Below are 14,167 nucleotides of genomic sequence, written 5' to 3' on the forward strand. Positions count from 1 at the left end.
TGGATTTATCTCATCACTATAAAGAATAAGGGATTCTTATTTTTTATATTTCAGCATCTAAAACTCCAAGTAGACATATTTCATTGTATGTTTCAATTATATGGCCCATAGAAAACGTGAAATGTTAAGGAACACGTAAACCAAAGTGTTAGTGTTAGTGCTGTTTTAACGACATGGGCTCTTTCTCCTTCCCAAGTTTTTTACCGGTTGGTGGATAATGATCGATGCAGCTGTAGTGTATCCGAAGCCAGAGCAGCTGAACCATGCCTTTCACACATGTGGTGTGTTTTCCACATTGGCTTTCTTCATGTAAGTATGAGGTAACTCTCAACTCAAGATTATTTTTCTAAAAACTTTTTTTTCTCAAAAGTTTAATGCTATCTGGAATAACTTCGATTGAGTCTTTAACATGATAGATATATATGTGCGTATATCTATATTCCCATTTTATTAAAATTTTTAAAAATCAAGAATGACTGTTGAATTTGGTCAGATAATCTTTTTATCCTCTATAATGATTCAGCATGTGATTTTCGATCTTATATTTGTTAAACTGACAAATTACTATGTTTTATAGATCTTAAGACTATTTTTTGTATTTTAACATCTCTGAATATCAGCATGCTTCTCATAGTCATTGGTATCTTATAATTCATAATTTTTTTCCTTGGCAGCATGAAAAATAATGGTGCATCTTAAAAATCATTGGCATTTTAGATTTAATCAAGTTTGTACATTTGTAGATTTTTTTAGGAGGGGAGTAATCCTTGAATATTCTCATATATTCATCTTTTACCATGGAATATTATTTAAATGTATTATTGACTATATTTGCTAGTATTTGGGGGAGGACAGGATTAACCTTTAAATTAAGAGATTGATCTATGGCTTTTCTATTAAATCATTTTCAGGTTTAGCCATTCTGTCACTTCCTAAAAGTTTAGAAGTTTTTCATGGATGTCTTTTAATAATTTAAAAACTAGGTTAAACATAAGATTGTATAATTTTATTATAGTCAGGAGCTTTAAAAACGTTTAAATTTGTAGAAGATGGATCTACTTATATTCATTCAGGATGCTAAGTAAAGACAATTCCTGCTACAAATGAACCTGCTCTGACAAAAGTGGAAAGAGAAGCTGAATAAAGTGAGCCTATTTATTATACGTAAACCACATGTTCTCTGAATTTGAGAAATGGATGAGAGAAAGACACTTGACTTTTAACACAAAGAGAAACTTTTGAGCTCTTGGTTATAGTGAGAGCCTTAAAATGGGGTCACACACAGCAGGCCACTCATGTAAAATAGGCAAGGAAATCAGAAAACCGAAGTCTCTTTCATAATCTCTGGAGGCACGTGATAGTAATCCCTGAAAATTAAATCTTTTCTGGGTGTATTTTAGTAAAGTAAGACTACTGTAATATTTCTATCCATTAGGACATTTAAGTTAAAAGATACATTCAGTTATTTAGATGTTGACTTTAGTTAGAAAATGTTTCTCTTCTAAATGACTTGTGAAAAAGATATACCCTTCTAAATATCTGTGACTCTCTTAGCAGCCTGAAAGCTTATTGGATGATTTTGTATTGTTCTAGGATAAACGCTGTGTCCAACGCTCAGGTGAGAGGTGACAGCTATGAGAGCGGCTGTTTGGGAAGAACAGGTAAGGCCCTTTTGAGTGGTTACTGTATGCTAGTGAAAGAGGGATTTATCAGTAGAAAAAACAAAGCCTCTTGTGAGTCTTTATTTAGGGATGGTAATGATTATGTAGAATTTTTAATGTTTTGCTTTATTAAAAGTTTAAAAGTTTTTGTTATTTAAAACTTTAAGAAAGTTAAAGTTACTGGTTTTTGACATGTTATATTGCCCATAGTATATAGATAAAATATACCACTCAGAATCAGTGGATCTTGACTCCAGGTTATTCTTCCTATACTAATGATGGATTTATTCTTATCCCAAATATTGACCAATAATATTACTTACAATATAGCTGATTGTGAATATCTAACACCAAAGTACGAACACATTAAGAGATCAAACTTAGGGCTACAGTGTTTTTCACATTTAGTTCTGATCACCTGAATAACCAACCCATAGACTACAACAAAAGTGTCTAGAACAGTCAGGCTGTCTACATACACATTTTTTTGTTTGAAATCTTTTGATTTGTCATCCAATAGTATTTTTTTTTATTCCGACTATAACACATTCTATTAGAATCCAGGGGTTTGTTTCCAGTGGAATTTTCTTGCTGTATATGAACAGTACAGGACTAGACATCCTGTTTCTAGCCTTTAAGGATGAGGGAGGGTAACTTGTAATTATAGTCAGAAATTGGGAATACGTGGGAAAGGAATTTTGAACGATGATTAGGAATAATAGCAAAAAAAAAAACAAAAAAAAATTAAAAAATATTTAAAAAAAGGAATAATAGCAAGCACTTGCAGAATTCAGTTGAGTTCAGTTGCTCAGTCATGTCCATCTCTTTGCGACCCCATGGACTATAGCACACCAGGCTTCCCTGTCCAATACCAACTCCAGGAGTTTGCTCAAACTCATGTCCATCAAGTCGGTGATGCCATCCAACCATCTCATCCTCATCCTCCTGCCTTTAATCTCTTAACATCAGGATCTTTTCCAAGGAGTCAGTTCTTTGCATCAGGTGGCCAAAGTATTGGAGTTTCAGCTTCAGCATCAGTCCTTCCAGTAAATATTCAGGACCCATTTCCTTTAGGATGGACTGGTTGGATCTTCTTGCAGTCCAAGGGACTCTCAAGAGTCTTCTCCAGTACCACAGTTCAAAAGAATCAAATCTTCAGCACTGCTGATTTCTTTATAGTCCAACTCTCACACCCATACATGACTACTGGAAAAACAATAGCTTTGACTAGACGGACTTCTGTGGACAAAATAATGTCTCTGCTTTTTAATATGTTGTCTAGGTTGGTCATAACTTTTCTTCCAAGGAGTAAGCGTCTTTTAATTTCGTGGCTGCAGTCACCATCTGCAATGATTTTTCAGCCCAAGAAAATAAAGTCTGTCACTGTTTCCACTGTTTCCCCATCTATTTGCTGTGAAGTGATGGGACCAGATGTCATGACCTTTGTTTTCTGAATGTTGAGCTTTTTTTTTTTTTGAAAATCTTTTGAACTTTAATGGTAAAGAAAATATAATACATTGAAACATTTGCAATGTAAATAAAACACTGCTTAGAATGAATGTTGAGCTTTAAGCCAACTTTTTCACTCTCCACTTTGACTTTCATCTAGAGTCTCTTTAGTTCTTCTTCGCTTTCTGCCATAAGGGTGGTGTCATCTGCATATCTGAGGTTATTGATATTTTTCCTGGCAGTCTTGATTCCAGCTTTTGCTTCATCCAGCTGGCATTTTACATGATGTACTCTTCATATAAGTTAAACAAGCAGGGTGACAATATACAGCCTTGACATACTCCTTTCTCGATTTGAAACCAGTCTGTTTTTCCATGTCCAGTTCCAACTGTTGCTTCCTGACTTGCGTACAAGTTTCACAGGAGGCAGGTCAGGTGGTCTGGTATTCCCATCTCTTGAAGAATTTACCACAGTTTGTTGTGATCCACACAGTCAAAGGCTTTTGGCGTAGTCAGTAAAGCAGAAGTAGATGTTTTTCTAGAACTCTTGCTTTCTCAATGATCCAATGGATGTTGGCAATTTGATCTCTGGTTCCTCTGCCTTTTCTAAAGCCAGTTTGACATCTGGAAGTTCATGGTTCACATACTGTTGAAGCCTGGCTTGGAGAATTTTGAGCATTACTTTGCTAGCATGTGAGATGAATGCAATTGTGCAGTAGTTTGAACATTCTCTGGCATTGCCTTTCTTTGGGACTGGAATGAAAACTGACCTATTCCAGTCCTGTGGCCACTGCAGAATTTTCAAATTTGCTGGCATATTGAGTGTAGCACTTTCACAGCATCATCTTTTAGGATTTGAAATAGCTCAACTGGAATTCCATTACCTCCACTAGCTTTGTTTGTAGTGATGCTTCCTAAGGCCCACTTGACTTCACGTTCTAGGATGTCTGGCTCTGGGTGAGTGATCACACCATCATGGTTATCTAGGTCATGAGGTCATGAAGATATTTTTTGTATAGTTCTTCCATGTATTCTTGCCTCCTCTTCTTAATATCTTCTGCTTCTGTTAGGTCCATACCATTTCTGTCCTTTATCGAGCCCATCTTTGTATGAAATGTTCCCTTGGTATCTCTAATTTTCATGAAGAGAGCTCTAGTCTTTTCCATTCTGTTGTTTTCTTCTATTTCTTTGCATTGATCACTGAGGAAGGCTTTCTTATCTCTCCTTGCTATTCTTTGAAACTCTGCATTCAAATGAGTATATCTTTCCTTTTCTCCTTTGCCTTTCGTGTCTCTTCTTTTCTCAGCTATTTGTAAGGCCTCCTCAGACAACCATTTTGCCTTTTTGCATTTCTTTTTCTTGGGGATGGTCTTGATCACTGCCTCCTGTACAATGTCACCAACCTCCATAGTTCTTCAAACACTCTGTCTATCAGATCTAACCCCTTGAATCTATTTGTCACTTCCATTGTATAATTGTAAGGGATTTGATTTAGGTCTTTCCTAAATCGTCTAGTTGTTTTCCTCACTTTCTTCAATTTAAGCCTGAATTTGGCAATAAGGAGTTCATGATCTGAGCCCCAGTCAGCTTCTGGTCTTGTTTTTGCTGATTGCATAGAGCTTCTCCATCTTTGGTTGCAAAGAATATAGTCAGTCTGATTTCTATATTGACCATCTGGTGATGTCCATGTGTAGAGTCTTCTCTTGTGTTGTTGGAAGAGGGTGTTTGCTATGACCAGTGCATTCTCTTGGTAAAACTCTATTAGCCTTTGCCCTGCTTCATTTTGTACTCCAAGGCCAAATTTGCTTGTTACTCCAGGTATCTCTTGACTTCCTACTTTTGCATTCCAGTCCCCTGTGATGAAAAGGACATCTTTTTTTGGTGTTAGTTCTAGAAGGTCTTGTAGGTCTCCATAGAACCATTCAACTTCAGCTTCTTCAGCATTAGTGGTTGGGGCATAGACTTGGATTACTGTGATATTGAATGGTTTGCCTTGGAAACGAACAGAGATCATTCTGTCGATTTTGAGATTGCATCCAAGTACTACATTTCTGACTCTTGTTGACTATGAGGGCTACTCCATTTCTTCTAAGGGATCCTTGCCTACAGTAGTAGATATAAATTCGCCCATTGCAGTCCATTTTAGTTCACTGATTCCTAAAATGTCAATGTTCACTCTTGCCATCTCCTGTTTGGCCACTTCCAATTTACCTTGACTCATGGACCTAACATTCCATGTTCCTAAGCAATATTGTTCTTTATAGCATTGGACTTTACTTCCATCGCCAGTCCCATCTACAACTGGGTGTTGTTTTTGCTTTGGCTCCGTCTCTTCATTCTTTCTGGAGTTATTTCTCCATTGATCTCCAGTAGCATTTTGGGTACCTACCGACCTAGGGAGTTCATCTTTCAGGGTCATATCTTTTTGCTTTTTCATAGTGTTCATGGGATTCTCAAGGCATGAATACTGAAGTGATTTGCCATTCCCTTCTTGTAGAATACTTTGTGTGTACCAAAGACTAGCCTGAATTCTCTACATATATTAACTCAGTTAATTTTGCAATAGTCCTTGGAGCTAAGCGATCTTGTCCTCAATTTTAGGTGAAGGAACTAAGGCACAGAGCTCAAGTAACTTGTCCAAAGTCAGAAAGCAAGTGTGGTGGGGCCAGGATTTACACACTGACAGGCTGGTTTCAGAGCCTACGCTTTTAGCCACTGTGTCATGCTTGTATCCAGTCGAGAACCGTTTAGTCTCCTGGTCTGTTACCATTACTCAGTGTAATTGAGGATAATTTTATATGAAATATAAAGTTCAGTTTAAGGTGTACAACTTGAATTTTGACAAATGTACGCAGTGTGTAACTACACCTGCAGTCATAGTGTAGAATATTTCCATTACTCCAGAAAGTTTAACCCCCTTTCCCCTACCTGGCCACCACTGATCTGCCTCCTGTCAATGTAGTTTTGCCCTTTCTAGAATCTCATGTACCCACTGAATGACTCCCACTTTCCCTCTTCAGCCCCTGGCAACCACTACTGTACTCTCTGTTTCTGTGAGCTCGACTGTCTTAGATACCTCACATGAGGGCATGGGGCTGGAAGAAGGAAATCCTGCCGTATGTGACAATAGGGATGAACCTGGAGGACGTGATGCTAAGTGAACTGAGCCAGTTACAGGGGGACAAATAAGCTTTCTTTTACACCTGATGCTTTAAATGCTGATGCAGATTTTATAATTTCACTTGCATTGTGATCCTTGAAGAATTGGAGAGGCTGGAGATAGTGACAAATGACAGACAAACCTAAGTTAAAAGTGCATTGCGGGGCTTCCCTGGTGGCTCTGTGGTAAAGCATTCACTGCCAGTGCAGGGGACACAGGTTCGATCCCTGACCTGGGAGGGTCCCACATGCCGTGGAGCTCCTGAGCCCGTGAGCTGCAGCTATTGAGCCGCTGCTCTAGAGCCACGAGCCACAACTACGGAAGCCCATGCACCCTAGAGCCCGAGCTCCGCAGCAAGAGCAGCCACCACGGTGAGAAGCCCCCACACTGCAACTAGGGAGTAGCCCCCACTCGCAACTAGGAAAAGCCCACAGAGCAACAAAGACCCAGCACAACCAAAAATAAAAATAAATAAAAATTATTTTAAAAAGTGCATTGTGTGTGTTTGTGTGTACATGCTCACTTGCGTGTCTTGTGCCCCAGCTTCGGCAAGTAGTGTCAGAAATGAGTGAGAATGAAGAATAAAAGCATGTATTAGCAAGTGAAAATGTTGTGCATAGAGCGCACATTTATTTATTTGATCATTAAAAATATATTCCACAGACATTGCTGTGGATTATGTTACTATTATCTATTTTGTATAGAAAATTGTGCTGTAACTTACCCAAAGCTTTTTAGCTTAAAGGTAGAACTTGTATTTGTCTTGGGTCTGTCTGGTTCCAAAGCCTGTACTTTTTACTCTTAGTGACTATTACATTTTATTCCATGATTATTCTCTACTCAGTTAAAGTTCATAGTACAGTTTATACATGGTGCCTTTAGTGCAAGTTCTGTCTAGTACTTCAAAAAATAAGGGCAGACTGTCTTATAGGCATGCTCAGTTATTGCCACACTTTCATACTATTTTAACAGTTTATTTGTAATTTATTCCTATTTAATTCCCAGAGTAACTTGCAGGAGAGTGTTATCAAAGTAATAAATATACAACAAATGGGAATGTTAAATAAGAAGGAACAGGAACCCCAGGTAGAAAGGAGATCTTGTACTTAGAATCTAGGACAAGATGGATACTCTTATTAATTGTTTATTAACCTGACTCTGAGCTTCCTTGTAGTCAAAGCAAAAAAGGGAAAATATTAGTTTTTTATTTTTTGTTAAACAAAAGCATACTCATTTTTTAAGGGAAGTTTTTTTTTTCTTGTTCTATCAGAAGAGTTTTGAGTGGTCACATATAAAGGACATGAAGGAAAATAATTACAAGGAGTTTTGGTAGTTCCTTTTCATTTATTTTAGAAAAAAGCTGTGATTGAATTTGGAAGATGTCTTTCTCCAAGGAGCTAAACATTACTGTATATTTCTGGAGATCTGCTTAGTGTTATGATAAAACTGAGATAATCTGGAGACCCGTTTTTTTCAAACATCAGCTATTCCAGCCATGCTGAGCTTTGAGCTTGCTGCTTATCTGGTGTCCAAAATATATGAATTTCTGTTCACTTAGTAACAGAATATCTGCAATGAAGGCAAGTTTAGCTATTATGGAAATCAACTTGGGTTTTATTTTCATTCCAGTGGAGCTTTATTCAAACCCTTCCACAGGGTGACAGGCTGTCAATATACCTGTGATCAGGGTCTGGCACAAATGCTAACTTGCTTTCCAGTAAGTGTGTTGAATCTACTCATGTGTCCAGATGTTCACTGTATTGAGATTCTGTGTTGTATAAATTCAAAAATTCTACATAGTGAGGGGTTGAAGAGATGGTTTTGTCCTTGAACTTTTCAAGGATACGTGGCACAAGTTGCCACCTCATCCATAAGAGAGACTGATATATGGCTGCTGTTAGTACCATATCGAGTAGTAACATGATATTAATACTGATGAAGAGGGGACATATGGTCTTTATTCATTTGCAGTCTCTCTTTCCTCTATGGTAATGGCTGTCTGAAATACATTTGTTACTTCTAATAGAACAATTACTTTGATAATATATAAGAGGATAACTTTTCAGTTAGGGTTCAATTAATCAGTTTGGTTAAGTAGGCAGACTTATGAAGCCTGCCTACTTTAATTTACTCAGCTGTTAGTTTTTTTAGCCAGTAGAACGGCAACTTACCCTTTTTCCCTTCCCAAGTATTGCTTTACCCTTTTTAGTTTTATTTTTTTAAATCTTCATTCAGTTAATTATTAAAGCAGGTGTATATAAATATGTGACTATCTTTGATAGGCATAGTGTATATTAAGTTGTGTGTTCTAGTGTTATGTATTACTGAGACATAGAACTGCGGAAATGAGCAAATCATGAAGCCTGCTTTTCACACAGGTGCTCGAGTTTGGCTCTTCATTGGTTTCATGTTGATGTTTGGGTCACTGATTGCTTCTATGTGGATTCTCTTTGGTGCCTATGTTACCCAGAGTAAGTATTTATTCCTCTTTTCTTTCGTAGGAGAGATTCAGATATGTCTTTTCTATGTGGCTTAATCTGTTATCTTCTCATGGAGTAAAATTTAGTGTAATTACTCAGCTTCAAGCTAAGACTCTGTGTAAAAATAAAAGTTGTTTAATGTAACTTTCTTGTGGGGTCATTGAGTGCAGTAGGGTAGGCTCGCTGGGAAATCCAAGCCACTGACAAGACCAGGCAACTCTCAGCCGTCTCTCGAGGTTCTCATTCCTTTCTTACCCTAAGCAGCCAGGCTCTGCACTAGAGGCCTTTTACTGAGGGTCATGGTCTTAAAGTGGGAACCCTGCACAGGGCTACAGCCCCTTATACACAACTTGAAAATCCATGAAGTGCTGAAGGTCAAGAAATTCATAACCAGCTTGGCAGCAAAACCTGACTTAAATTGACCTGGGGCTCATTATTATCTTTATTTGCTTTAATAAGCATTCAAATGTTTTATTATGGGAGGGAATATGGTTGTGTGATTGTGGGATACTGGTCCAAACCCAGTTGCAGGTGCTATGTAATATGCCCTGTGTTATCATTCTTAAATCTGAAAAATTCTGAGTTCTAAAACATGTCTGGCCCCAAGGATTTCAAGATAAGGTGTTATGGACACCAGTATCTTTCTGTCCACTGATACATCTCCTCTCCAACCCCAGTCTCTAATTTTTCATTCATAGGTACAAGGGGAGTCTTTTAAGTGCAGGATTGAAGACGTGTGTAGCGTTCATGTAGAAACTGTTGATGCAATGGAGCAAGCTCTTAGTACACTGTTCTGAGTCTTAGGACTGTTTCAGTCACCACAGCTTTTCATCAGGGAGGCGATGAGAGGTTTTGAAAAGCAGGACCCAGTTGTACCCTGTACTCCTGGAAGCATCGGAAGAACCTTTAACTGGCTCTCCCCCTTCACTCCAAAGATAGGATCAGTTTCAGATAACACTTTATTCATCATCTGATGCCTCTGTCTTTGGAATCTCTTTGTCACTCTGCTTAACTGTCACATCTCCTTTTCCTGACCCGCAGCTGACCTTTTAATGTAGTGATAGGATCCCTTAAGTATCATAGGTTGATCAGTATTAGATTTTGGAATACCTTCATCTCTCATTTTGTGCAAAATTAATAGGTGTAAGAGGTCAGTGGTTGACTAATGTTTAAATAATACCACTCACCAAATGTATCTAAAATGTGTTATTTTAGTTAATTAAAAATACTATGGAGCTTGCAGTTGTTGGGCTGTACCATGTAGCATATGTTGGCCTGTTCCATGTAGCATGCGCAATCTTCCTTCCCCCACCAGTCGAAGTGCAGGATCCTAACCACTGGACCGCCAGGGAATTCCCTTTAGTGGTTGTATCTTAATCTTTAAAGATCCAGTATATATTGAGACATTTCTTGATTATGGATTTTCATATTCCTTTTCATATTCATATTCATTTTCATATTCCTACAGCACTGCTTATTACATATACTTAAAGTGTTTTGGCCAAACCACACAGCCTGTAGGATCTTAGTTCCCTGACCAGGGACTGAACCCGCACTCCCTGCAGTGGAAGCTCAGAGTCTTAACCACTGGACCACCGAGGAATTCCCTATGTCTACATGTTAGTTTGCAAACTGAACATGCATTTACTTCAGAGAGCATTTCTAACACGTAGTTCACATCTTTTAGTGTACAGGTTTCCTGGAACTGTTACTGATAGTAGCAGCTGACAGTCACACAGTGCTTCATGAGCAAGCACTGTCATGAGTGCTGTGCGCAGTCTACACCTCTCACACTCTGTGCGGTAGCTGTGCTTACCATGTCCATTTTACAGATGAGGAAAGTAAGGGATAATGGGTTAAATAATTTGCCCATAATTATGCATTTAGTCAGTGGTAGAGTTGGGATTCAGATCCCAGGGTACGGCTCAAACTTGGAGCTTTTAACCATGTAGCTGTATTGTTTGCTGTGATTTCAAAGGCTACAAACTGAATATTTCTTCATCCTACCTAGTATTTTTAATCAACATTGATTGTTTTATAAAAGTTAATATCCACAAAAATTTGAATCATTTCCAATGTTTTCTTTTTCCTTCTTAGAAAGAGAGTGACTCTTTTCTCCAGGAGAATATGATGATGAATTCTAATGATTCTTTTTGCATATGTGTCAGATTTATGAAATAAAACTCTTAAATTCATGAAGGAAAATGAGCTGAACAGACTGTTAGATCATCAGAAATGTAATTTGCCTCTTTCTAACATTGCATATTCCTAACGTTGTGTATTTCTATCACTGTGTACTTCTAACATTGTGTGTTTCTGACAATTGTGTATTTATTGGCCATGGGACGTGACGGATGAGCTGCTGCTTCCTCAGCAGTTCAGATGTAGCTGAAACCATAGCAAATACTTAAGTCAAAAAGAAAATCTAGTAAATTCTTTGTCTTTTATCCAGAATGAAAGTAATCTTTTGTTTTAAGAGAATAAGATTGGCATTTTCTTACTTCAGTTTTGTTGTAGATTTCTTTTTTCTTTTCTTTTTTTGGCTGTACCATGTGGCTTGTGGGATCTTAGTTCCATGAACTGATTGAACCCTGAAATTGAGCCCCAAGAGCAAAAGCACAGAGTCCTCGCCACTGGACTGCCAGGGGATTCCCTCATTGTGGATTGCTTGGAGTTAATGAATAATAGTAGTTATTTTATAATATACAGAGCATTATAAATGTCACAAATACTTTGTTGTTGACCTTTGCCTTTTGTAATCTTATGATCTGTTTCACTTTGTATGTGCAGATACTGATGTTTATCCAGGACTAGCTGTGTTTTTTCAAAACGCACTTATATTTTTTAGGTAAGTTGCCTAAATTTTAAACTATACGTGTATACCATTTACAGAAACATCATCTTTATTATAAGAGCAGCATATGCAATGAAACATGGATAAATCTACAGTGGATGAAACTTATTTTAAAACATGAAAGTTCTACTATTGCATAAAAGCATACATAAACCACTTAATTAGGGGCCCTGCTATATGCCAAGACCTAAGCTGGATGCTTTATGTATGTTAACTTTTTAAATTCCCGTGTAATTGTCTTAAGTATGTGAACCAGATGGTGCTCCTATTTTATCAATGAGAAAATAAGACTCAGAGGCTTACTTAAGTTCACTTAATAAGCAAATGCAGAACAGAGATTTGGACCCACCAGACTGCTGTTTCCATAGGCTGTGTTTTGTTAAGAAGCCATATCATGCACCTTCAGTTAAAAAAAAAAAAATTAGAATTAATACATAATATGCATGTCATATACAAAACCTGATTGGGGAATTAAACTTTTTTTTTAAGTTTTTAAAGATAACTTTAAGTAAAATAATAAAATGATCCGAAGTGCTTTTTAGGGGTAATCTTCTATAAAGCTTCCAAAATGAAGCCTGTATCCTTTGCTTTTTGAGATGAAAATGTCTTTTAGTGTAAAGATAGGTAGGTACTTTGGGCATCATTTATAAAATTACACCCCTTACCCTACTCCTCACTCACTGAAGCATTAAGATCTAAGTGTTGAAGAAGTTTGTTTTTGTCATTGGTTTTAAGGAGTTGGATTATGGAGGGCTATGGTGTCGTTTTCTTCATATTTCTTCTGTTTGGGGTTCACTGAGTTTCTTGGATCTGTGGATTTATAGTTTTCACCATACTTGGAATCTTTTCAGACAGTATTTCCTCAGATCTTTTTTTCTGTCCACCCTTCCCTCCTGGGTTCCAGCTATACACATAGTAGGCTGCTAGATGTTGTTCCACAGCTCACTGGTGCTTCGTTCTTTGCGTGCTTTGTTCCTACCTCTCCACCACCGCTCTTCTGCCCACCAAGTCTTCTTCTCTTGTTTTCTCTCTGTGTTTCATTTGGGTTAGTTTCCAGTGTTATATCTTTAAATTCACTGATGTCTGCTTCCATCACATCTAATCTATTACTCCCATCCAGTGTGCTTTTCATCTCAGATATTGTATTTTTCATTTCTGTTAACTTGATTTGGGCATTTATTTTTTTCACCATTTCCACGTCTCTCCCTAACATGCTTATGCTTTTCCTCTGTCTTCTTGAACATATGAAGTATGTTTATAACTATTTCAATGTCCTTGTCTAATTGTATCAATTCTCAGTCTGTTTCTGTTGATTACTTTTGTTTCCTTTTTTCATTCTGGGTCTGAAGCTCTGTTTGCTCTTTGCTGGTAGCTGACTGGGAGCTGGACTTTTGGGTGTTCCTTTAAATGTTTTTGAGCTTTGTTCTGAATGCAGCTCAGTCATTTGGAAACGCGTTGATCCTTTGGATCTTGCTTTTAAGCTTTGTTAGGCAGGCCCAGAGCAGCTTTAGGGCCCCCTTGCTAAGGCAGAGAGCACTTCTCAGTGTTCTTCCTGATGCCGCATGTGTTCTGAGGTGTTCACTCTGCTATGAGATTGTGAGGTATTCCCAGCCCTTTGGGAGCTCTGGGAATGGTTCTTTCCAATGTTTCCTTCCCTTTTCTTGGGTAGTTTCCACACACGCATCTACTGTCAGTACTCGGCAGAAGCCCATGGGACCCTACCCTCTAGCTCTCTGTCCTCCACCTTGCACACTCTGGCTGCTCAGCCTCCCGGAACTCTCGACACTGTCTCGACTCTGCTCACCTCAGGAGACCCCTGTGCCTGGGCTCCCTCTTACTGCACCGCGGCTGGGGCACTCTTGGTTGTGAAAGACGTGTGACTGTTTCTGCGTCTTGTGACTGTATTTCTTGGCACATGACTGACACCCTTTTGGGAATACATTGAATTTGCACAAAGATGTCTTAGGCACTGTTTCGAGATCAAATTTAAATTCAGATTCAGCCCTTTGCAGGGGCAGATGAGCCTGTGTAAATGACAGTTGGTTGAACAGAAACCTTGTGTGTGTAAAGGCCTGTGCTCACGTGGGCAGTGGCTGCTGCACCAGCTGTGTGCTCCGCCCAGAGGCCAGCAAGTTACGCAGCCAGCCGTGCTTCCCGTGTGCCAGGCCTTTTCTGAGTGCAGAGGGCAGCTCCTCCTCCTCCTCTGTTTGCTGTGCCTGCTGGTCCGCCACGCCCTGGCCACTAACCGTTGAAGTTTCTTAAGGTTCTGCTGTAGGCCTCTTCTCGACTCCTTCCCTCTCTCGATGAGGTCCTTTTTGCTGGGGACTTCAGTTAGTACCTGTGTGCCAGGGAGCCACAGATGTCTGTCTCTGTGTCTAAACCATGTATTGGATTCTTACTTATCCCTTCCTGAGTGGCTGATGTTTCAAATCTAACACAGCCAGTGTACCCAGAGCTCAAACTCCTGGTCCCAGAGTGTCCTATCTTTCTGGCCTTTGCTTCTTCCGCTCATGCCTTGCTGAGGTAATTATTTCTTCCTTTCCTCTCTCTCCTCCTCCCTTCCT

General features: G+C 38.7%; 1 protein-coding gene across 2 annotated transcripts in view; it reads left to right on the forward strand.

Annotated features, from left to right (window-relative positions):
- TMEM50B (transmembrane protein 50B) overlaps positions 1-14,167 on the forward strand; it is a 37,000-nt gene that overhangs the window by 20,482 nt on the left and 2,351 nt on the right. For both annotated transcript variants that reach the window (XM_070785206.1, XM_070785272.1), the window contains 4 exons: positions 197-309; positions 1,594-1,661; positions 8,648-8,740; positions 11,540-11,597. In XM_070785206.1, coding sequence (XP_070641307.1) covers positions 197-309; positions 1,594-1,661; positions 8,648-8,740; positions 11,540-11,597 — 332 coding nt within the window. The remainder of the gene's footprint in view (positions 1-196; positions 310-1,593; positions 1,662-8,647; positions 8,741-11,539; positions 11,598-14,167) is intronic.

The sequence above is a fragment of the Bos indicus genome, chromosome 1, assembly GCF_029378745.1.
Source record: "Bos indicus isolate NIAB-ARS_2022 breed Sahiwal x Tharparkar chromosome 1, NIAB-ARS_B.indTharparkar_mat_pri_1.0, whole genome shotgun sequence".
In the NCBI taxonomy this organism is placed as follows: Eukaryota; Metazoa; Chordata; class Mammalia; order Artiodactyla; family Bovidae; genus Bos; species Bos indicus.